Raw genomic sequence first — 27,074 nt, forward strand, 5'->3', positions numbered from 1 at the left:
AGTTTTATTTGTATTTATTTTTTTAATCTTGCTGACCCCAAACTTTTGCAGAGTAGTGTATGATTAGATCTTTAAAAACAATGGCAAGTTTCACAGCCCACCAACAACGTTAATGAATTCAGAGGCAGAGACAGCTGCTGGCAACCTGGTGAACTCCAGCCAACAATATATGCTCTACTGTTTAAGAGAAACAGCCACAGAGGTTGGGAGTCCATTAATGAGGTGTGATACTCACAAAACCAGACGCCCAATCACATCATCAGCCGCAACACAACTCTCGTACAGAAAGACATAGAGGAGGTGAAGGAATAGACTTCTGAAACTTTAAATGCAACCTTTGCAAAACTAGTTTTTGGGGTGTGCGGCCAGTAACACACTACAACAAACTATTTATTTTCAAAATAACCGTATAAAATCATTTAGTAATGTGTGTGTGAGTGTACTGCTAAACAATAGCGTCATTGGCTGCTGCTTGTTGGAGAAGGAGGAGAAGATGCAGTGGACCTAAATGTTATTTCATCACTTAAAAGTGCTTAGAAGTTCTTTTAGAAAAACATGTAAAAATGACTCATAAACAGCTAAATTAATACCTCCATCTGAAGCAGACTGTGCTGATTTGCCCATCAGAACATTTAGTCAATTAAAAAACACAAAAGCTATTTCGAAGGAGAGCATTTTGGTGAAGTCTGCACTTTCTGACTCTTTCTGATCGTCAGATTGCACGATATGAGCCTGGTGTAATCTTGTGTAAAAGCCAAGACTGTGCAACATCGACTGTCTTTCACATCAGAATATTCCTCATGTCGGTCTAAACTAGAAGACTTTTTTCTTCTGTGGAACATAAAAGCAGTTTCTGTTTCAGTTCCATTGTATCTTGTGTCCACATTACATTTATTCATTTAGCAGAAATGAGGAATACAACAGGCAATCCCATACAGCAGAAGTCAAAGGGAACCGAAGCTGTGTGGTTACTAACATTCTTCAAAATATCTTCTATTATATTGGTAAACCAAACAGTTTCCATTCCCATTGGCTTCCATTGTATTGTTTGGTTCAAGTAGGATTCCAAATTGGTTACCAACACTGGAACATGAAGGTGAGTGAATGACTCATAGCTTCAATCAGTGTCTGTGTCAGTTGTTCAGTCATAATCTTTTATGATTTCCAAAAACGTGTCTAAGATGGTTAAATCGTAGAGAAAATCCTACTGTGTACCAGGCGAAAAAAAGCAGAACAAGTCAAATTGCTTATAGCACCTTTAAAATGTGTGATTTAAATGTCTGGAAATGTTTTAGTGGCAAAAAGAAAACAGTGACTAATGATGAAACGATCAGAGCTTTCAGGAGCAGTTTGGCTGAAGAGAAGAAACACTGTGTAAGGAGCTCATTTAGTTCTCCAAACAGTGCTGAAGCAAGCGCTGGTGTAAATCAGAGTCGTTATCACCCTAAAACAGACGACTACACTGTCTCACACTCACAAAACAATAAATGCTCCTGAATCTCTCTCGATGGGCAAAATCACTCTCTCAATGTCTTTAGTGTAAAGCAGTGATCTGCAACTTTTGTTTGTTTCTAACTTACCGCCATGAGCTACTTCGGATTTATTCATGGTGGGAATAAGGTTAGTTAAGTTAAATTTGATCTTAGATAAAAATTCTACAAATAAATCTGGCATTAAAAATCTTTCCAAAAAAGTCAATAGAAAATGAAGAGTTCTGACAGACTTTAAACTACTACAATCCATCAAAATATAATTCTGGCACAAAGAACATCTTCACCCGCCAACAGAAAACTATACTGCAATTCACTAACACTTCAATAACAGAGGACAATATAACACTAACAGTCTAGCCTCACATACTCACAGAGCAGTGTGTGTCGATTAGTGTGTGATATTAGAAACAAATACTCCTGCTGTGTTAACCTTTAACATCTGGCCAGCATATCATTAAAACTGTTAAACACGGACAGGTACCAATAAAAGGCCGCTGGCAATTAACTAGTCTCCGATGAAAACAACAGGCCATTAATGGACGGGCTGATGCATACTGCACATAGAAACGGCAGAAGTTTCCTCAAAACAGGCAGCTCTAATCTGAATGACTGACTTTAGGCAATTTCAGGAGTCAAAGTGCAAAAAATGGATTAGGTTTGGTGTTTCACATCTAAGCAAAGTCCCTCCAAAGCAATTTGGTTTGCAAGGTTTGTCAAGGTTATGTTTCAATAATGTGTAATTGAGTACACAATAGTGTCATTAACTTACTTGGCCCAAATCAAGCTACACTACTGTTTGAAAGTCAGTTTTTGATGTTTTAAGAGATTTTTTACTAATATTTTTGAATATTAAAGAAGTGTCTTCTGCTCAGCAAGGCTGCATTTATTTGATATAAAAATCTAATAAAAACAGCAATTTGTGAAATATTATTAAAATTTGAAATAGCTGTTTTATATTTGAATGTATTATAATGTGTGATGTAAAGCTCAATTTTCCCCATCATTTTTTTTTTTGATTTACTGAAATATTTTGTAACATTATAAATGTCTGTACTGCCACTTTTGATTAATTTAATGCATCCCTGCTGAATAAGTATGGTCCAGCTAATGCACATTTAATAATAAAACCCAAGTGATGTCTTTTTTTCAAAAAGGCTGTTGTAAATGAAAGTTACAGCCATCATAATGAGCAATGTGATTTCTCCCATTCATTTGACAGTTTTTATCCCAGCTCACTTTCAGTTAGATGGTCTCTTCTGATCTAGCTGCAGTGTGGACGTTTGGCTATGTAAGACTTCTACTAGCTCAACCAATATTACTGAGATGTTCAAGGAAAAAAAATCATTCAGAGGCTTATCATTTTAACCTTTGGCTTCAAATGCGATGATGGAAAGGGCAGGAGAGAGCGTGGTATTTTACACCCACCTGTGTGGGAGGTAACGGGGTGCATTTTTCTCCTGCACTCTTCAGGCAGAGAGGGCACAGACTCCAGGTCAGAGGTCGCTGGGAGTGATGGCGTCTGTGACGTGACGAGAGGCAGAGAGAAGAGGAGGAAGATGACAAGTCCAGCGGAGGACAGCGGTCCAAGCCGGAACGGCAATGCTGTCATGATTACAGCAACAACCACTTCTGTACTCAGGAACGATGACAGAGTCCTGAGAAGAAAGAGCAACATTCGGGTTTGGGAAGTGAAAACTTTAGAGAAACTGATTTTAACGATAACGTTTAAACCTTTAAAGACAGACCTGTTGTGAGCAATGAGGTTGTTAATAGATGGTTTATATTTTTGCTGAAGCCATCAGTCCACATTACTTCAGCTTATTGTTGAAGTAGTCAAGTTTGACAAATGAAGTTGTAGTAAACACTACATTACCCATGATTTTGCTTTACAGAAAATTTCACCAATCAGACAGTTGCTGAGACTTAATCATAACAAAAGATCTTGCAGGGAATGCCACAAATGACATAATTGAGTCGGTCTCCCTACACTCTCAAAAAACTTCAATTTTTACATTTCACCATCAATTTTAATTTGACTGTGTCATTCACAATGCTCCATGGGACTGTAGTTCTTTCCTTTAAAGCCGTCAAGTCTTTTTTTGCTTCAAATAAAAGTTTGTAATGTTGAGTTTTACCTCATAACTGGTTGGTTTAGTTCATGGCTTTTAACCATTTAAAAAAACTTTTTAAAAATCCGTACGGGAAAGAATTAATCCAGATCACTGGAAAAGAGAGTGGCCATTACTGCACTCTTTTTAATGCACTCTTAAATATACCATGTTATTAAATAAATAAAGACTTGCAATACGGACTTTCTGAAAGCTTCGGTCCCTAATTGTAATTCTATGGAAAACCAATATAAATCTTCAAATGATGAAAATGATGTTGTACATGGTGAAAGAATAGATAACAGATTGAGACTTTCTTGAAGAATAGAAAGAAAGCAGATGGACAACCAGACAGCAAGAGTTCACCGGACAGATAAACAGACAGAATGCAGAGAAACGGCTTCATCTTCTCCTGATGCTGTAAGTCTTGCTCTTTCTAATCTAATTAACCTCCATCTCTCATCAGAGTAAACGACTGGACCTCTTCCAAGACCCGCAGCGGTTCAACACAATGTTTTTCTAAAACATAACATTGATTTTGCTGTAATTGTCAGCCTGTGGACCATGAGCCAGCAGATCATTAAAAGTTTAATTATAAGTTGAAGAAGGGATTTTGATATATTTTCATCTTGTCATGGGAATCAATAGGTCTCTGTAATGATCTCCCTAAAGCTTAAAACGGTTCAAACAATTAATTTTCCAGTAGGTGTTTGACAGCGCTTGAGGCTCAGGGAAGCCCAACGCATAAACACACACCTGAGATCTTACATAAGCTCCGAATATATATACACACACACACACAACTTCACTTCAATACAAACCTCCCTGTTAGTCCTCGAGTCAACACAAACATATGCTCAATCACACTTCAACATACTTCCTGACACGTCATAGAGAAACCACTGCAGCATCTGTCTTGATTTTACACAAACACAAACACAACAAACACTGGCCACTCTGTAGAGACGTGGTCTGATGTCCTCTATTTGTAACTAGGCCCACCCTTTCCACATTTCTGTACTGTTTCACTTAAACTTGATACCATATAAAAGTATAAAATGGAAATACTCATATACTTTAATAAGGCAAGTCTCGGGTCATCTTAGAAACACCCCCAAAGAAGCTAGTTTTCATTTAGAAAAAACTACTTTAAAGAGGAAAGCCAACTTCAAAACAATGTCAAGATTATAAATAACAGCTGATGCCCCTATCAAAATAACTATTGGCCTTTTGGCATTTCTATTGTCGCCATATTGAATGTTAAACTTTTTCACATTCATTTTTCAATGAGTGATCCTTGCGTAAATGCAAATAATTTTCAGGAATTGAAATTAAGCTAAAATTAAAATAAAATATAAATTTTCTATGAAGTTGCCTTGGAAACTATCTGAAATTAGTACAAAAATTACTAAAACTGAAATAAATAAAAAATAAAGTGAATTCAAATTTATAAAAAAAAATTATAAAAGCACATAAAAAATGACCAAACCCCAAATTAAAATTTAAATGAAAACTGAAAATGAAAATATAAATGTTTATTTTAATTATATTAAAATAACACTGAGTTGAAAGTATCATTACATTTTTGTATGTAAAAAATTCAAACAGCTTTTATACACAATTATTATTTTATCAAAAAGAGAAAAACAAAACAGATAATACCCTGTCCAAACAACATATAAATACCTATATATTCAAAATAAAATACAAATTTGAAACATTTTCAGCTGAAGATTCATTTTAGCAGATACAAAATTATTTACATTTGATTTTACATGGTATTTAATAAATTGATGTGTGAGCTGACTTTTTCAGGGTTAAAACACTTTTTCATATACCAGTTTGATATGCAGAAAACAACTAACTATAAGTTGATTTAGCCCCTAAACAACATAAACTTCCCATCCTAAATGGCAACACTGGTTCATTGTGGGCGGGACTTTCCGTGTGTCTCACCAATAGCAGACAGGGGAAGTGTTTACCAAACCCTTTAGAAAACTGTACTTATTTTTACGGTTACACTTAATGACACAACTATCGCTGAAATTGCACTTTTCAGCTTCATACAACATTCATACAATACTCTCAGAATCCAGTTAATAAGGAAAAACTGTCACAGCAAGGGGAGGGGGATGTGTAGAATTTTACAAATGGTGTGTTTTTCGAATTCTTTTGGAAATGCATCGAGTTTTCAGTGGAATTCTCTGGCAGCATGCGTCACATGCGTACTGTTGCTCTTTTTCTTGGCTCCGCTGTGCGGCAGACACTTCATCGCCGACCATGTCTAATGCACCTCAATAGCAAAAGACCCTCAATCCCCCAAATCCCCTTTAATACCCTCAGCCCTCCCGCATTCAGTCTATTCATGCCCACCTTCTCAGACTCATCAGAGGCCATCGAGATGGAGGGATGATGGAGAGAGAGATGGAGAACCATGAAAGCCAATGATGGCAGTGACAAATGCACCGGAGGGGAGGCCAGGGTCAGACAATGAGCAGACTAGGTGGGCCACTGACGGCCCATCTGGGACGATTCCTTTTGGGTTAATAGAGGAGATATGAAAAATACGGTCAAAGATGGCAGACAGGCACAAATGCACACAATCACACAGATCTCCTCGAGGTCAGTGCAGGTTAATAACGGGCTGACAGCTCTTCTAACTAGATTAGACTATGAGGGAACAATTCAAACAATGTGTGCCAAACTTACTCAAGATTTCCAAGGATGGTAATTCACAAGGCAACTTCAGTTTTTCAGACTCCTCTCAAATGCTCATGTGCTGTTTCTACACAATATTGCGACATTGCTCGAGGTCATTCCTGCTTTAGAGGCAGTTTGTGTTTTGCACTTGCATAGCAGTGCAAAATCCAGCAAAACAATCAGTGATTTATGAGAGCATTAGATTATCAACTAATGTTATTACACAATAGAGACTTTTTGTTGTAACAATGATTGAAAAAATCCTAAATGTGGTTTCACTTCTACTCAGGTTTCTGTCTGTCTGAGAAAGAAATGTATACTTTTATTCAACAGGGATGCATTGAAAGTTACAGTGTAAACAGTCTGGAATAAACAGAATAAACAGAAGGTTTAATGTTAGTCCACTGTAGATGCTCTCAGATAAACACTGTCTCACTGTGTCGCCGTTTTACAACCACTGCAGCATCAGCACGCTCAGAAAGGGCCTTTATGGCCTCTCTTCATCTTTAATTGTCCTTCATCAGGGAAAGAGCGAGAGGGAGGGAAGTCATAAAGCAAGACAAGAGAAGTGATAATGAGCAGCTGGGATTGCAGGAAGCGTTTCAAGATGAACTGAGGAAATCCAGACAGCTGGAGCCATCAGTTTAGTCCAGATGTTACAGAAGAACAGAGCTGGTCACATTGCCTTTCTAGTTATTAAGCTACTTAAAGTATAGGTGAAATCAAATGCACTGATTTAACAGACATTCTTGCACTGCGAGTGATTCATCGGTACACATTATTTGAAAGAAAAAAATATGTATCTTCATTATCCTTCATTGGGTAACTTCTGCCCCTACTTTGGGTAACTTTAATTGAAAGTAGAAATGTAACTAATTTGCACTGTAAGAAAAAAAATCTGTAGATAAATGGAAAAGATGCGAGCAACATGGCACTGGTAAATTCACAGGCATTTTACCCTACAACACAACACAGAAAATGACTTCTTATTAACAGGAAATCTGAAACCCTATTTTTGGACTTTTCTTCAAGAGACTTTCTAATGCACATTTCGAGACTTATTGTGAATTTTAAATCAAATAATGTTTTTTTGCTTTCATTCTCTTTCATTAAAAATAATCAGTAAAAACTTAAGCTACCAGACAATACTAAGCAAGAGAAAAATGCTGTTTAGGAATTGTTTTAGCAAATAACACGAGGTCTGAGCACAGTTATAGCAAATAATCTCTCTGTATCATATTTCATCTGAAGAGCCTCGAAACATGCTTTTTTTAAAAGCATTGCAAAAATCGTAATGTTAATCATCATATTTCATTTGAAGAGTGCATGCAAGTGAAGTTAATTAGCCTAACATCGCCCAACAATTAACATTACTTTTAAAGAATTTACAAAATGGGTTAATATTAATAGTTTTTATAAGAACAGATGTCATATGTTTACATTAGTCAATTTATTAATATAAAGTGATGAATTTAAAAACCAAAAAGAATCATATATAAATTATCATTAACCAAGATGTATAAATGCTGTAAAATGAAAAAGTGTGTGTGTGTATATATACATCAGAAGTATACACCAGAAGTTTTAAGAAGTTTTTTTTTTCTTTCTTGTTTTTGAAAGAGGTTATCACTAATACATTGTTTTCATTGTTTTAAAAATACAGGAAAGACAAAAACTTAGTTAGGATTGTTTTCGCTAATTGCATGAGGTCAATAAAATTATGGGAGTAAATGTGTGTATGGTTTGTCATCTGAAGAGCCTCAAATCTTATGATAAATAAGATAAATGATAGGTAAAAATTGATAGCCTGAATGCACTGTAAGTCGCTTTGGATAAAAGCGTCTGCTAAATGCATACATTTAATTTAAATTTTAATTTAAATCTGGCTGTTTTAAAATGACTTTAAGACCATGTTGTTTGTTGGCATGTTGTTCCTCTAATCACAAATCTACAGCCTCATTCATGAAATGCAAACACGATTTTCTGTATGAAACATCTGTAAAACCATGTTTACATAAATTGGCACATTCCACGAATGATGGATTCAAATGATTTACAGAGAAATTTGTTCTGTGTGCATTTCATGAATGAAGTCCGTAGTCTGTGATTACACACGTAAAGCATCGTCAAACATGACAGAAAACAAGATGTGCACATGATGAAGACCTTCTGTCTCGTAGATGCACTAGATTTAATCATTTGCAGAGAGCATGTAATTTAAGCTAATTCTCGCAGCTAGATCCACTGTCAAAAATACCAGATAAACTTCTCAAAAATCATTGGCCACGGAAAACAGGTTTTTGCCTATTAGACCCCAGCCAGCCTCAATCCCCAACATTTCTCTAAACGCTGAAAGGGGTCACACAACTGAAACCTTTATCCCTCAAAAGAGACCCTGAATGAACTGTATCCCCATTGACGCAGCTGGAGGTCCGTGCACTACCCTAGTTAGGGCACTAAGATGGACCAGCAGCCTCTGTCGTCCTGAGATAGATGTACGGTCGTAATAACTTAGCAGTTCTAGGATATTTGTTGAATCTCTGAAAGTGTTTGCTTCTTGTTTGCTATTTTTTTCTCCTAAACCTTCCACTCCTTCGCTGTCTCTGCGTGAAAGCCTTCACTGTGCGAGCAGCCAAGTATCTGTCAAAGCAGTGGCTCTTTAGCACGTGAATGAAGTCTGTTGAGCTTTACGGGCGCTCTGAGCGAGCACGTGGTCATCCGCCAAAGCTGAGCACTTTCACTCAGCCCTGACCACGAACCCGACACCAGGCAGAATCTTAAACAGCACGGCAACAAGACCGGCCTTTTATTGTGTCCATCCTCACGCCATTCACGTTTCACTCATTCTCTCTTTCTCTTTGTGTCACTGACAACGTCAGGTTTGTGACAGAAGCATCTGTCTTAGCAGAGTGTTAATAATTGTTTTTATTCAAGCAGATATAAAAGAATGTTTATATTAACGTTAAATGAGCTTGATACAAAACACACAGCTCACAGCTGTAAATTTGCGTATTTGTTTACGATCCGTTGCACATCGACGGCTGGCCCTGAATAATGGACAACATGCACTTAGAAAGTTGCAGATGCATGAATTTTCATTATCGTAGTTGTTTAGGTTTTCTGTTAGCAATTAATTCTGTTATATAATGGATCCAACAGCCAACCTATTTATATTTATAGCATTTCATAGATTAAAAAATAAATAATAATAATAATATTTTTTTTTCTGAAAAAAAAACTTTCTACATTAATTCATGTTAGTTAATGCAATAGTGGGCTTTATCCAGCAATGAGCATTACTTTTACAGCATTTAATGAAAATTGTTAATTTTTACATTTAACTTTTTAACAATACATGTTATATAGTTTAACATTAAAAGAATGAATAAACAATACAGAATCATTTATAAATTATCATTAACCAAAAATTTTTAAATGCTGCAAAATTTATGATACATTTTTGATTAATTCAGGATCATACAAAGAAACTATACCATTCAAAAGTGCTAATGTGCTCACCGAGCCTGCATTTATTTGATCACAAATACATTAAAAGCAGCAATATTGTGAAATATTATTACAATTTAAAATAAATGTTTTATATTTGAACATATTCTAAAATGTAATTTATTATTGTGGTGCAAGGCTGAATTTTCAGAACAATTTCTCCAGTCTTCAGAGTCACATGATTCTAATATGCTGATTTGCAAGAAACATTTTTGATTATTAATGCTGTGCTGCTTCATATTTTTGTGGAAACTGTGATGCATTTTATTTTTCAAGATTTTTTGATAAATGGAAAGTTTAAAATAATAGCATTTATTTGAAATAAAACTCTTTTGTATCATTATAATTGTCTTTACTGTCACTTTTGATTTATGTAATTTAATTATATAATATATATTAGGTTTTAGCAATCCACATTATACAGTATACACTAGATTAAAATGTTATTTCTCCATATTTCCAGTGCAAATTACTGTCAAGACAAACAAAAATGAACATGAATATGATTTAATTCAAAATAAAATGTAATTAAAATGCAAGTTGAGAGAGAACAGGGACACAAAGATAGAACAGAACAACTAAATGAACTGTCATAACAACAAAGACTAATCTGATTGTATTGAAAAGAAAAAAGAATTACCCCAACAAAAACAACTAATTTAAAATCATTTATGAGAAACATAAAGAACAAACAGACAGATTAGCTCCAATGACAACAAAAACTGAACTGAACTGAGAAAAAGACAGACAGACAGACACAAAAACAATCAAAATGCTGCAACACTATGGACAATGTGGCTAAATTCTTGCATAGTAGCTCTGTCTATTCAGACAAACACAGACACACTTGAAGTGGTCAGTCACACACACACACACACACACACACACACACACACAGAGGCCAGCGCCACAGGCTGAGAGAACAAAGAAAATTGGACACACAATGGGGGAGGTCTGGAGATGACGGCCAAACTGTTTATCAGCATACCTCAACAAAGACACGGAGAGAGGGAGGGGACGGAGAGAGAGAGGGAAGACGGGATGGAGCACAGAGAGAGAGAGGATGAAATTGGAAAAGATACGGGATGGACACGAGGGGAGGGGAGACATGTGGGCAAAATTGCTCTCAGGACAAAAAGAAGAAAGGAAAACAGTGCAACAAGATGAAAAGACTCACAGGAAGTGGATCGTTTTGTCCACGGATGGACAGAGGAGGACAGAAAGAGTGCACTCACCGGGAGGAAGGTGTCAGCAAGAGCTCATTCCAGAGGAGCGCATCCGATAGACTTCAGATCTGTTTAATGCAATCCTTACAGACAGACAGAGAGAGAGAGAGAGAGAGAGAGAAATCATTTTAGTCAGTCTCTCGCGGACGGGCGAGGAAAGGGGGGAGATGAAGGGGCTTCAGTAATGTGTGCAGTGAAGCTTTCAGCCCTGTGAAAAACAAACTGTTAACTTTCTCAATGGAGGGAGGCTGCTGGGGGCACGACGGTGATGTGTGTGTGTGTGTTTGTGTGTGCCATGTGTGATGAGCTCATGCGGGGAACGAAAGGGTTAAAATTCCTCTAATTGTTCCTAAACTGAGGCTGGTGTTCCCTCAGATGTGTACAGCAGCTCCAGTGTTTCGACACTGATGCCATGCTTAAAAATGGCTGATAAAAAATAAGAACTTTCTCTATGCTTCTCTTCATAAATCCAGTAAAAATCACCAAAAACTTCACACAGGTGTCCAAGCAGAGTAACCACAGATGGCATTCATAGATCAAAAAGATTCACTCACATCTCACAAGTGTCATTTTTGTCTTGATTAACATTAATCCTAATTAATATTACAATATAGACAGTTCAAAAGATTGGGTCAGATTTGTTTTGTTTGTCTTTGAAAGAAATTGCTTATGCTCACCAAGGCTGCTTTAATTGGAAATACAGTAAAAAAATGAAAAATTCTAAAATATATTTACAATTTAAAATATCTGATTAGTGTTTGAATATATGTTCAAATGTAATTTATTCCTGTGATCAAAGCTGCATTTTCAGCATCATTACTCCAGTCTTCAGTGTCACATGATCCTTCAGAAATCTTTCTGATATGCTGATTTGCTGCTCAAGAAATATTTCTGATTATTATCAATGTTCAAAGCAGTTAATTCATATTTCTGTAGAAACTCTGATACGTTTTTTCAGGAATCTTTGATGACTAGAACGTTCAAGAGAACAGAATTTATATGAAGTAGAACCTTTTTGTAAAAAAATGTCTTTACTATTACTAAGCATTATTTTAATGCATACCTGCAAAATAAAATTATAAAAAAACATGTTTAAAAAAAAATTGTTACTGAGCTTAAACTTTTGAACCGTAGTCGTGCATTTGCATTTCCTAAATAAAACATAAAGCAATGCTGTGGACATTTAAGAGATGATGCACATTAATTATTACACCAGTTACTGAAACTAACCATTTTAATTGCTTCTGGCAAAAGTTTAAATGAGTGAAATGAATCAAATAACCCATCAATCATTACAATATTCACAATCCTGCATTATTTTACATGGCCAGCAAATTACTGTGAATATTTTGTGAATATATAATTGGCCAGCCTTAATATGTCCTCTTAAATGTCATATATATATATTTTTGCTGTAAAGTACATAATTACAGTCGATTCAATGAGTTGCACTGTTTAGTGTTTAATGATTGAGTGACACTAAAAATATTCCTAAACATGACCCAAGACCTCAAAACAATATAACCAATTGGACATCCTTCACATTTCTGTTCATGTCAAATTACAGATGCATCTACCCTGACTAAGCTCCTGTTTTAGCACTTAAAACTTGACAGTATGTCTGTGAAACCTTCTTCTTAATAAGTATACTTTTTTATAAAATAAATGCCATTTGAGTTGATATTTTGTTATTTAATGCAATGACATTCAGGCATTTTTAAGGGTCCAAATACTTTTTGGGGCCACTGTATACTCGACCTGAGACGTTTGCTTACTCATTATCTGAGAACAGCACTTTGAGAAGCTAGTTTCTGTGGCAACAGCACCCCTCCCCCCAAGACATCCCATAATACAGCTGTAATTTTCCTTTCAATCAATTCAAATTTGACATTTCACAGTGAGAATAGGTGAAAAGAGATCAAGAAACATGTTCAGTCCCCTCTGTGATTATTCCGGTTCCCTCCCTCTCCAGGCCCCCGTCGCACACAAAAACACAATACGCAACGGGGCGGTTTATTTCGAGTTCAACTTTTGTACAACTTTCTCTTGAGATCAATCAGTTCTCTCACTCATTCATACATTCATTTGTGGCTCCATTCAACCGAGTTGCCTAATTCAGCAGACTGAAATTAGTTATTCATTCAGTTATTCTCTGAGGTGAATGATGGAAAGGATGATATTTTATACAAGGTTTTCTACGAGTCAAAAGATCTCGACTACGCCAGGGAAAATGTGGTCAGTTTGGTTGAAATAAAAAACTTAAAATACATGGTACTATACAACAAAAACAAAGACGACTTGATAGTGATGCATTAATTGAGTAACACTACTTATTGTCCCATCTTTGTCAGCAAGATCAGTTTTTTACCATCTTAACCAGCATGAAGCTTCTGCTTTGCTGACTTAACCAGCAAGTTGACAAGCTAGAACAGAAAGGCCATGATTTTTGCTGTTGGACAGCATGGCATTGCTCATCCACCAGATCAACCAGCACTAAAACAGTACTAAATTAACTCTAAACTAGAATGAACCAGGTCAAGATTAGCACTAACCAGCATAAACCATCCACCAAAGTTTAAAACCAGCATAATCACATTGATGGCTGACCAACTTAACCAGAAAAAGCCTTTACTAATTTAACTAATATTCTGACTATGCTGTTTTTACCTGTCCTCTGGCTTGACCAGCACTAACCACCAATAACTAGCAAAAAACCAGTACTACTTTACTCTAAATCACAAAGAACCAGCTCAAGATTGGCACTAACCAGCATAAACTAACCACCAAAACTTCTAAGCAAGCAAATTCATATTAACTGACCAGTTTAGCCAGCAAGAACCTTTTGCTTTAGGCTTATGTATTTAACCAGAAAGTTAACCAGCTTAACTAGCACTAACCAGCCACAACTATCTCTAGGGTTGCAAAAAGATGGAAAGGTTCCAGTAAATTTCAGAGACATTCCAGACATTTTGGAAACTTTCCAGTATTTTTGGGAATATTCTAGGAATTTTTGGAATGTTTTTGGAAATTTACCATAAATTTTCCACCCCTTTGCAACCCTAACTAGCACAAAACCAATACTACCTACAGTAACTCTGATCCAGAATGAACAAATGAGAGATTAGCACTAACCAGCATAAACCAACCACCAAACTACTAAATAAACAAAATCACATTAGCTGATCATCTTAACCAGAAAGAACATTCTGCTTTGCTGATTTAACCAGAATATTCTGACCAGGCTGTTTTGCTGTGGAGCAGCATGATTTTGTTTGTCCTCCGTCTTGATCAGAACTAGTTCCAGATTAAAACTAGCCTGCATAATCAAGCTACCAAGCCCCAAAATCACATTTGACCAGTTTACCCATCAAGAACCCTCTCTTTTTTACTGATTTAATCAGAAAATCAACCAGCTTGACCAGCACTAACTAGCAATTACTAACACCAAACTAGTATTACTTAACCCTTCCCTTATAAAACAAAAATATATTGCAGTATATTGGAAAATATCATGTAATATGTTAGGCATATATTCTTATATATATTTATTTTTTCCAATATATTGCAATATATTGAAAGCGGCAAACATTTGTATATTTTGCAATATATTATATAATATATGTATCATCAATATATTATTAAATGTATTCAAAAATATAAAATATTACAAAATAAAAAGGGAAAATAATATATTACAATATATCACAATATATTTCAATATATCACAATATATTTCAAGAAATATATTGGTAAATATATTTTCCTTTCGTAAGGGTTAACCAGAATGAACTGGCTCATTCTTAGTACTAACCAACATAAACCAGCCACCAAGCACCAAAATCACATTACTAGTAGTAAGCTTAACTAGTAAAAACACTCTGACCAGCACTAATCAGCCATAACAAGCACCAAAATGTTTCTACTCAACTCTAGCATAGAATGATCCACCTCCAGATTAGCTCTAACCATAATAAACCAGTCACCAAACTTCCAAACCAGCAAAATCACATTAACTGACCAGCTAAACCAGCAAGAACCTTTTGCTTTACTGATTTAACCATAACGTCAACCAGCTCGATGAAGAAGACCAAACTGTTTTACTTTGAACAGAATGGCTTTGCTCATCCTCCAGCTTGACCAGCACTAACCAGCCATAACTAGTACCAAACCAGCAAAATCACAATATCTTACCAACAAGAACCTGTTGCTTTTTTGCTATCAGTAAAGCATCTTAGCCATCCATGATGGTTTAACAAGTTGATGTTTTGCTAGTGAACAACATGGCTAGTCTGGTTAGCACCAGTTAGACAAACAACAGACCAGTTCTAACCAGCACTAAATTAGCCTGAACTAGTACTAGTACCAAAACAATACTAACCAGCATAAATCAGCCCGGACCCTGCACAGAAATTCACGTTTCATATTGAAAAATATGAAACCAAAAAAAAAATACATGAATAGAATAGAATAGCCTGAGTTTGCATTGGAAACACCAATTTATTCACAAAGGAGAGGAATAATACAAAAACAAAAGAAAGTTGTAAAAGTAAAGCGTTAGCATTCAGCACTGAGTTAGTCTGGTGTTAATTAGTCTTGGCTCCGCCCCTCACGGGTGTGTTCCCTCTCGAGAGGTTCACTATGAACATGTCACCTCTGAACAGATGCCAGGACCATAAGTCATGCTAGAAGAGCACTGGATGAAGAAACACAAAACAGATTTAGCCAACATGATCTCACTGTGAAATACATGACTTATGCTGTAATCATCTCAATTCAGCACACATTTTTAGACACTTTATACGTTCCCACTCGCCAGTTCTCTCACTGATTTGACTTAATTCTTCGCAATCATTTTTTATAAACACAAGCAGTATGCTGGATATGTGCCATATTCTTCTCTGCAGGCACTGAATGTGGGTGTTTGTGAATGAAAACTGGATTGAAATAGATAGGGAAATGAGGTAAAACTTTTGGAAAGCTAACTCAAAGTAAATTACATTTGAATAGATTATTTCTGTAAAATATAAAGTCTGGGTGTCTGAGCACGCAGTATTTCAGGGACAAAAGTATAGTGGTCTATAGGTATGTATTTTGGGTTATTTGAACTCATTTTATGCACTGCTCACAGTGCTGTCGAGCTCCTGGTCAGTCTGATGTCTGACTGCGATCACAAGATGATGAGCAAGGTGAAAAAAAGAGATCTTTCACTCAAAATCAAACTTGCATTGTGAAATGAAATGTAGAGCAAATTAAAGGGGTCATGACATGGTTTTTTTTATTTTATTATTATGGTCCCCTAGGTGCAATTATAGTATTACTATAGTTAAAAAAAAAAAAACTTTTAAAATGTAGTGAATTATGACATTTTCCCACCCTGTTTCTCATCCTTTGATTCAAACAGTCTGTTTTGGGTTGTTTCCCCCATTAAGAGTTCAGTGTTAACGCCCACTGTTATGATTGGCTAACGACATTTGACGGAACATTTGCGGATTGAGCGTAACTGTTTAGTAGCGAGTGATGCATTCGAAGCGATGGCTCTTGCAATGATAAAACCTTATATGTTTGAGCCGGAATCAGATGAGGAATCAGAGGAAAATGAACCATCACCACAACAACGAAGACTGGATCAGCCCGTGTCCACATGGAAAGTGAAACTATTTTGAATTAATAAAAAAATTGTAACCCGAGACACTTGAAAACGGTTTATTGTTGCATAATTATTCTATAGTTTAATATGCTAACAGTTCAACATTATTTACCTAATTTCAATGAAATGATAGGGTGTACTGCGGACAAAAATGCATGCACAGGCCATATTTGAAGATGCAGCATTGATAAGGCAACATTTTTAATCTTCTATTACATGTAGGCCTACTAGAAAGGCGACATATTTTCAAGATTCTCTTATACAAATAAACTGCATCCATTTTTCCCTGACGTCAGGATCTTTCGGCAGCGTATTCAAAGATGTTGTTTGTCCACAGCCAGGAACAGCACATCTGCGTGGCATTGTAATTTTCCTGTACACAGACCCACTCGCTGTCCGTCGACTGAACACTTGTGAGGCGCGCAGCGCGACAACGATCCGAAATGAGCGTAGTTGTCTTGTGCTGGAGGCGGTCATATGCAAATGGTTGGAACGTCACTTCGCACCGTGACGTCACTTCTTACCATGGATCCAGAACGAGCTGTATTTAGAGCTTGATTAAATAAATGGCTCGTTTATAATGGGGAGGACGTCTTAAGCTATGAAACTTGCAGGACGTTTTAATGGAATATAAGACCTCTTATATTCCAAAAGATCAAGGCAAATTTGGTTTCTCATTTCATGACCCCTTTAAGACTTTTGCTGAAGTTTCCTGCAGATGTGTCTCCTGAAAAAATACCACAATAATCTTGCATGCCACAACTAATAGTGCCAAAGAGACCAATAAATGAGATCTCATCATGCATTAATGCATTAACATGTTGCATCAAGCTATTTAAGAAGTCATTCTTTAATTAGCATTTTTTGCCTTATTTTCTAGTAAAAATGTCTGAACTTCCATAAAACAAGAAAAATGTACTTGCAAAATATATCACATAAACAATGTTTACATAAAGCAGGGGTTTGTGAGCTATAATTTAATAATAAATTAAATTATAAAAATGTAAAATAAGAAATTTAAAAGTAAAATCTTAAAAATATATAAAATAAAACACATTTTATACTTTATATTAATGCTTGAAATATTTTATTTGTTTATCTGACCATTAACCAAAATCACTGTAAAAAAAAAAGCAAATATGTTGATACTGAAATCTCAAATAAATAGGCCTATTTTATTTAATTTTTTCTTTTTTTTAAGTGTTTGGCTGGGAAAAAAGTTTGGAAATCTCTGGCATAAACAATAGGATAAATCCAACAAAGATTTTTATGTAGAATTTTAGCTCGACAAGACCAAAATACCTAACTCTATAATCACACTGTATGTCAATGATTGCCTCATTTGCATCTATTTTTATTTCCCCCAAGGACAAACATCACAAATAAAGATGATACATAAAGAAAGTCTCCTGAGCTGCAAAAGAGCAACGGCTGAGCAATAAAATCTTCCTCTGGAGAACGAACTAAACAAAGACAGGTGAATGATTAAGAGATTTCCTCAATCCTCGGGTGGGATTCAGTCAGGTTTGAGCGCTCTGCTGAGACTCAGATGTTCATACAGAAACTACACAACCTACGGTTCCTCAGAGACGGAGAGAGGAAAAAGATAAGAGAAAATTACAAGAAGTCCTCCACTGGAGAACAAGTAGTATGTGATCTGTTCACAAAAGTATTAATAAAGCAAATTAAATAAAAAGAAAACAAAAAGAAAGGGAAACAGGAAGAGAGAGTACCATTAAAAATAACATGATTAACATTGAAAGCATAATTTAATTTGCATAGTGCATACAGTCTATATTCTCCACTCAGCTTTAGCTCTTCCATTCAGTTTGCACTTCCGGACATTGAAATGTTTTTAGCTGGTCAAAAGTTGAAAGCTACATGCTAATACACACTATACTCATAGTCATGCAATACTGATGAGGTTAACATGAAGAAATTGAGAATAAAGTATAAAAATAATAATCATTTGCAGTGATATGAGCTAATCGATCATTAAATTAAATCACCATTGGTAGCGTGATTTATTGTGATGTTATTTCCTCAGTTGGTCAGAACAAAGCAAACTTATATGCCTTGTGTGCAATTAAACAAATCAGCCTGTAATGTACAAACTGAGAGCATACATTAGTCTACAGTTGAGAGGGATTTTATTTCCTTGAAGAAAACTGATATGGACTCTTCTTATTTATATACATACAATCAAATGAATCGAATGAACTGAGAAATTCATCACATCCAATCATGAAATTGCCAACACTCTGCTTTAATCATTAGTCGTAGCTCTGAACCGATGTTACCGCGTGCTTTGAAGCAACTAAGTGACAGAATGAAATGTCAGTCCTGAAACCAGATGGCTCATGGGAGAAGAGAGCACAAGGCCCAGCCTGACCTGTCGGACACAACAAACACGACAGCAATTACCCGCACGCATAGATCATATCCCACATCTCAGGAGGAAGTCATCGGCCCCTTCACGGAGACTAATAGCTCTGCTGTTCTGACATTTTCTTAACCTTTAAAGCCATCAGCGAGACCGCCATTCATCTTTCTTTGCAACGCTCCAAAAACAGACAAAACAGTGGGACGCCCCAGCAGAAAGAGTTATGTTAGACCAATTTCAGTAGGACTGAGACAAATGTGGACTGGGAAGGTGAACGTGCGGTGAAGAGAAAGCTCAAGAGCGTTGGGTGTGCAGACACTATTCATTCAAAGGCGATTTGCGGTACGCTAATAATAGGGACCGTCCCCCTCCTGGGACAAAACAGGCTTAAGTGCCTCATTCAAGAACACATGACTGGAGATCTCAGAAACTCAAACAACCGGGGATCGAACTTACGACTTTTGGGACCGGCTATTTGGACGTCCTGAATGCAGCGCTGTTTTTCCTCCCCTGTGAAAACAGATGCAGAGTTTTCCTGCCCTCGCTCATGAAATCACTCACACTAAACTGACTGTTCCTATGCACATAGGAAACTTTATGTCACATTTGGAAGGGGGGTAAAAAATGGCCTCGTCCACAACTTTTGACAGGTCACTGCCTGGAAATATGATTCACGTCTTATTTAAAAGAACAGTTCACCCAAAGTGAAAATTCTGTCATCGTTTACTCACCCTTATGTCAAATAAAGTCCACACGACTTTCAGTGAATGCTAAAGGAGATGCTCTGAAGAACATCCATGCAACAAAAGCACACCGTGATCTGTCAAGCTCCACTTAAAGCTTCCACTGGAGAAGAATCTCCATGAGCCCTAAATTTAGAGTCTTCTGAAAATAGATTTCTATATAAAGCAGACTGAACTGTATAATATATATATATATAATTAAAATATTTTTTATAGTTTATTAAAAATAAAACTACCTCAGAATATTACTAAAAACTGCGTAATAAGGGAGTATATAAAATTATAGTCCCTATTCTGTTCCACATAAGAAAAGAGTGAGTATTATGAGGCCATAATGTTCATTTTCAGGTATTCATTTAAATCAGTGAACACTCTCATGCAGAATGTTAATTGTTTAAGAACTCCTCTGTTAGAATCATTTACATTGCTAGAAAACATGTCATAACTCATCTGTGTGGCTTCATCACTATAAACTCATCACACTCCACAATGTCAAACAACTTGTGAATTAACTTGTGAATACTGACGTCGAAAGTGTGAATCTCGACCGCAGAGTTGTATGTTTCATTGCAATTCACACTCTGACAGCAGTCGATGATTTCCGTGAGGAATGCATTAAACACCTATAGCTCTACGACACAAATATAATGCCAGAGTGTTTGTGCTGGATGCCAGAAGGTGTTTTGTTTATGATTATGATAATGACATTTATGGGATTGTTCAAACTCGATTGATCAATTTGAAAGTTTTACATTTTTATTATTCTAGTGTCGAGATAATATTATAGATTTTATTATATATATATATATATATATATATATATATATATATTTTTTTTTTTTTTTTTTTTTTTTTTTTTTTTTAGTTTTAGTTTTAGTTTAGTACTTCAAGTTAAACTAAATGAAAAAATGTAAAACTTTATTTTTTAAGCAGCTTTAAAACCAAATGTTTACAAAATAGTTCACGGAAAATATAGGCATGTATTATTTATATGTAAAGAGTAACATGCATTCATATGAAAAATGCAAACAGCAATCTGGTTCCCCCAAGTATACTATGCTTATTTAAGTTTCCATCAGTAGAGGTTTGTCAAACAGTAGTATTAAAACCTCTGCACTGACCAGACGGATGAACAGATAGGAAAAAAGATAGCTATCCTGCCTTATAAAAACACATTTCTCTTTAAAAAGACCTGCTTGTTTGACTAACCCAGTCTGGAGGTGCACAGACCCCCTTAAAACACAACACACCCCACCGGAGCCAGCAGCATCAATGAGTCTCTTGTGCCTGACAGAGCACGTCACTGTGCGGCCGGGCCTTGGGAACAGCAATATTTGCTTTAATATTTAAAACATTTAGCTTGAGCCATTTCACACAAGCTTGGCAGTGTTGTCCTTCATCCCCTCGGGTCTCGCTGCAGAGCTTCTGTGCTTTACTACAATCAGCCTCCACAAACAGCCCCTGAAGCGGCTCCTCCAGCCCAATTCATCCATTCACCATCCCAACGTGAGGTAGCCGATATGGAAAACCCTCAGTTCCTCATCACCCAGTTTTTCCCTCATCTATCTTTTCTCCACTTCCTGACCACAAGCGACGCAGGCTGAAGTGGAGAACAGTGGCGCTAGTATTGGATGATATGTTTTCGGTCTAACCTGAGGTTTAGCGCTCCACTAGTGGTTTAGGTTACCGTAAAAGAGTGCTGAGGTTTAAGAAGAGGTTTCTAGTTGGAAGGAAGACAGGCAGGTGAGAAGGCAGATTTAGACACTATCTATTCATTCAACATTACTATTTTCCATATTTATTAATGATAAAGTCATTTAAAAAATGTGTGACTAGGTGCTGATAAATGCTAATTTTGGTTCGACAACTAAACATTTGCTTCATTAAAACAAAACAATCATTAACACATTTTACAACTAATATTAAATTTACCCTGTAAAGCCAGACATATGAAATTAGCATATTACATATGCATTATTAAATGGATATATTTGCATTATATTTTCAGAAACTACATATATATATGATACATATATGCAATGCAATACAATCATGATTGAGACATAAAGCACATTTAAAAACAAAAAGCATGGATAATCAAGTAAACTTAAGTTGCTTCAGTCCGGTAAGTGTTCATCTTGAAATATTACTAACAGTATAAAAATGATTATGTTTATTTTATGAAGGTTTACATCCCAGGCTAATGCACTCATTTATCCTTTCCTCTTTTTTAGAGCTTCACAGCCCCTAAAAAGTCTTGCATCTTAAATCAAATCTTCACAAACACATTTTGTCTTGTTCTAGGCAGACACTTTCAGTTGTTTTAAGCATAAATCTCAGTAAATGTTGGAGTTTCTGCAATTATTTCTAGGAGGAGCAGGGTGTAATTTGGGGTTATTTTCACTGACTTGATTAACATGACCTCAAAGCAGCAGTGAACTTGACCTTTACTGTGGCAGCTTCACTTAGACCCAATCATGCACTTAACATTAACGATAAAATTACCTGCTAGAATGTTACACACACACACACACACACACACACACACATATAACTGTTCAATGCAGAGATAATTCTATTAAAACTCACAAATACAGTCTAATCCATCCATTAATAAAAAACAAAAAATGAATTTGTTGTAAGCAGTTTGATATGTGGCACAATATATATTTATGTCTACAAAAATAGATTTTTAGCATAAGACTTTAAGTAAAAATGTCTTTAATATCATGAGAAAAACTAATTTTGTCAGGTTTATCCAGTCAGGTTTCTTTTTCGCATTCTCAAATTACTTGATAATTGCACATCTAGCTGAAGAATTTAATAAATAATATCCTGATCACATCTTTTATTATATTCTGAGTCCATGCATAATCTCTACTTTGTTTTAAATTAATATTTACCAGTGCATTTATCAATAACTCTCCATATGCATATGTAGGAATCATATTAGTTACCTTTATAAGTTTTAATGCAACAACGTCCACAGCAAAAATTATATTGTCTTGTGCCAACAAAGGCAAAAATAACATAATAGCAAATAAAAATAAAATGATAATATAGTCTTCCCAGTTCTCAATGGCCTTTCTATGGCTCTGTGTAAAGAAAAGACAAAAATTTAAGCTGTTTTTGAAAATAATACATACATACCGTAGTTGTTTTTGTCATATTTAAAGCTTGACAGCCGCAAAAGTCAAATTTTACCAAACATATTACCAGGAAAATATGACCAACTATGTTTGTGATAAAACAGCTTCACCAGACATGCTCTTTGAGAACCCAGAGGAAATCTTTTTAACACTTGACAGACATTTTTCATTTATGCCTGAAGAACTTTACATTTATTAAATCTATGACTGAAACTACAGGCCCATGTATCTCCAAAATGACTTATTTAGTATGAATTATAACATCCAGACATTTATTTTCCATGTCTGGATGCATGTGGAACATTTCTACACAATAAGACACTCCCATTATAATCAACTTATTCTAGATTATCTACATTATCTGTTCTCCTGATGCGATGATTTCCCCCAACAGCTGACCCCTGAGCAAGATAAAGAAATTACAAACTAATTTTAAGTAAAAAAATAAAATAAAATAAAAACAATAATCTTTACCAATGAATACTTCTCAATGTGGCCAAGAGAGTGCATAAAAATATAAATGTATTTTTTTCTTTAAGTTGAAAAGAAATTAATAAATTAAGCATTAAATGCCAAAACAGCATATCAGAATGATTTCTGAGGATCATGTGACAATAAAGACTGGAGTAATGATGCTGAAAATACAGCTTTGATCACAAGAATAAATTCCATTATATAATATATATTCAAATAAAAAAACTATTGTTTTAAATTATAATAATATTTAAAAATATTACTGTATTTTTGATCAAATAAACGCAGCCTTGGTGAGCAGAAAAGTCCTCTTTTTAAAACATAACAGATATCATGAACCCCAAACCTTAAAGGGGTCATATGCTGTTTCTAAAATGAACATTATTTGGTGTATTTGGTGTAATGAAATGTGTTTATGCACTTTAAGGTTAAAAAAAAACACATTATTTTCCACATAATGTACATTATTGTTCATCCTCTATGCCCCGCGTTGATTTTTACAAAGCTAGTTGTTCTGAAAAGTGAGGTGTGCTCTGATTGGCCAGCTATCCAGTGCTTTGTGATTGGCCAAATGTTTCAAGCATCTGATAAAAATGTTATGCCCGTCAACATTTACTGTTATGACGTGTCTCGGTCAGAACACGGGCATGACAGGACAAAAACAATAAAACCCATTACAAACGAAGCAGTTGTTGCATCCAGTGGGAACATAATTTCTGATTATAATGACTTATATTGTCTTTTTACGCTTTGCGTTGCATATCGCACCAAGTAAAGATAAAACCATGTATGCATTTGTGATCAGAGAAATGAAAAACAACAAGTGCTACTCTACACTGCTCAAAACATGCGTTTGAATCATTAGTGGCAAATCCTTTACATACTGTATGTAAACTTACTTACATACCATGAGTCAGAAGCGCCTTGCAAAGAGTGAGGAGTGGCTTTCTTTCTTTGCATGAACTTTTAGCCGGCGTTATGCAAATCTTCCCGCATTGTGATGTAGACATGTGGGGGCATGCTCAAACGAGGGGGGCGTGGCAGAGTCTTAACTTTTATAAAGAATATCTCTTTGGATTTGAGACTTTATTCTTTACAACTTTACAGATCTTCTTTATGCACAAAGAGCTTGTAACACTACAAAGAGAAAGGAAAAATTTAAATCGCATCACATGACCCCTTTAATATAAATATATAAGAGCAAACATCCATTTCAAAGGTAGACTCTGAGTTTTTCCTCCAGTAAAACTCTTGTGTCTTGAGCTCCCAGCTCAGGGCATTTCTGATAGATTCCACATGAAATAAGGGTGTCTAGGACAGCTAATGGACCAGCGTGATTTAAATCAAGACACTGAGTTCGAATGGCTCTCTGAAAGGAAGAACCTTGAGGTTACAAACACTTTCAGAGAGCAAGTTTTCACCGTGTCCTCGTCCAACTCTGCAAGGTTTGCGTTTCTCAAATTGCACACTACTGTCTCCTCTCTAGTGACTTACCGATGCTAGATATGAGAGAAACAGAGAGCGAGGGCTGACAGAATGGGGTTGAAGGGTCATGTCGAGGAGACTAATTGAGCTGACAGAGGGAAGTCTCTACTTTGGTATCACATTTCACTGGTGACCTGTCAGAATCGCCGAGACTCTACTAAGGCCATAGAGTCACTTTCTGACATCATTTTGAGTAAACTTTTAAATGTAATGGTTCTTCTAGACCAAAACTTAGTTTCATGAGTTGTTCTGTTAAAGGAATAGCTCATCCAAAAGTGAAAAATTGCAGAAAATGTCCTCACACTCGGGCCGTCCAAGAAATAGAGGAGTTTGTTTCTTCATTGGAACAGATTTGGAGAAATGTAGCATTCCATCACTTGCTCACCAATGAATGCTCTGCAGTGAATGGGTGCCGAGTCCAAACAGCTGATAAAAACACTGTCTACAAAGAGTCCTCTATCAATATTATTGCTTTCTCCAGTGATAAAGTAATCTTATCTAAATCAGGAGTGAAATATGCAGATAAAGCACCATTTACAAGCAAAAACAGTCCAAAACAATTCTGATGTAACAAATATGTGGGTGGATTTATACGTGAAAGGACAAAAGGGGATGGACTTTTTCACTGGAGAAAGCATTATTATAGATTAACCAAAAGTTAAAACAACTTAATGATGGATTTGTTTCTTATAAACATCCAGCTTTTCAGTTCACAATAAGTTACTGTTTATTACAATTGGATTTTCGTGATGTTTTGACACCCATTTACAGCAGAGGATCCATTGGTGAGTAAACGATGTGATGCTAAATTTCTATAAATCTGATTAAGTAAATTTGAGTAAGTTTTCATTTTTGGGTGAACTATTATTTAGTAATATAGCAACCTCCTAAAATCCCACAACAACCACCAAGATGTACACTAGCAACCAAATGCTAACCAAGGACTTTTTTTAAATATATATGGACTACAAAATCATTACAAAAAGACCATGTTAATGTAAGTAAGAGTTAACTTAATATGTATGTAAAATGTTAATATTGAATGTAAAAATACCTCTAAATATATGTTTGTGAATGTAAACATGAATTGAATACATTCACTAAGTTTAGTATATATACATCAATAACTAACTACATTTCTAAGGATATTTTTTTAAGCAGGTGAATTTAGGTTTGTTGTCATCGTTCGACAGCGTGACTATTGGGTCAGTTCTGTTCATTCAGCCCTACATGAAATATTAATGATTTTGTTCTTGCCGCAGCAATAATTCATGTAACAGACTTTTAAAATGCACTTCTAAATGTTTGATAACTGCTGAAACGGTGCTCGTGGCCATTGGGGAATATGGTAACTGGGGTATTTCTTTATTCAAGTTCCCCTGTACTAACCCAGATTATAAAGCTGATTAGTGCTAATGAGGTAGAGACATTTTCATTTTAAACCATGACTGCTGATTAGAATATGAAAAGCATCTGTAACGAAGTTTGACATACACTTGAAGAGATGTGTTTTGTTCACCTGAAAATGACTTAAAAAAAAAAAAAAGAAACAGAGAAATCGCTAAATCTGTGGCATTAATTGTTTCTTCAACACAGCAATGAGATTAAATGAGAAAAGGAAGATTTCCTGGTCTCCAGTTTCTCCTGTCTCAGAAAAACACATTGCACGTGTCTCCAAAGCGTTTCAGAAGAGATCTCAAAATAATTCACTAAATGTTGCAATCAAAAGTCATCAATCTCAATATGGCAATACCAATTATAATTTATAGTTGTATATTCTTACTGTATGTCAACAATGATCTCATTTGTGTCTTTTTGTGATTCATGAGACCTGATTTGACCATGTGACCATTAGAACTGACTTGTATGCATTCAAAATGCACAAAACAGACAATAAATATAGAATGGGCATATACAAACTGTCTAATAAAAAAAAAGCCTGTAATGCAAACTAAAATTTATTTGCTTTTTTAAAAAATTATTCAAATATATCCAACCACAAATTCGTTCTTATATTAAACACAAAAAGAAAGTGCAATATGCTCCTCGAGTCATTTCTGTAAGCATTCTGATGGAATGCACATCAACATATAATTTCACAAAGTGCTAAAGAGAGCCAGCAGAGAAATCACATGCAGACGTTATTATGACAAGGCCAG

General features: G+C 35.6%; 1 protein-coding gene across 3 annotated transcripts in view; it reads right to left on the reverse strand.

The window, feature by feature from the left end:
• The window catches only part of sema5bb (sema domain, seven thrombospondin repeats (type 1 and type 1-like), transmembrane domain (TM) and short cytoplasmic domain, (semaphorin) 5Bb), a 57,810-nt gene that overhangs the window by 25,731 nt on the left and 5,005 nt on the right, over window positions 1-27,074 (reverse strand). The window contains exons 2-3 of one of the 3 annotated variants that reach the window (XM_026256342.1): window positions 11,044-11,117; window positions 2,919-3,148 (exon numbers count right to left, since the gene is read on the reverse strand). In XM_026256342.1, the coding sequence (XP_026112127.1) occupies window positions 2,919-3,102 (184 nt within the window). In that variant the 5' untranslated portion in view covers window positions 3,103-3,148; window positions 11,044-11,117. The remainder of the gene's footprint in view (window positions 1-2,918; window positions 3,149-11,043; window positions 11,118-27,074) is intronic. The other 2 variants (XM_026256349.1, XM_026256357.1) reach the window with 2 other exon arrangements.

Source organism: Carassius auratus, chromosome 6 (genome assembly GCF_003368295.1).
Source record: "Carassius auratus strain Wakin chromosome 6, ASM336829v1, whole genome shotgun sequence".
NCBI lineage: Eukaryota > Metazoa > Chordata > Actinopteri > Cypriniformes > Cyprinidae > Carassius > Carassius auratus.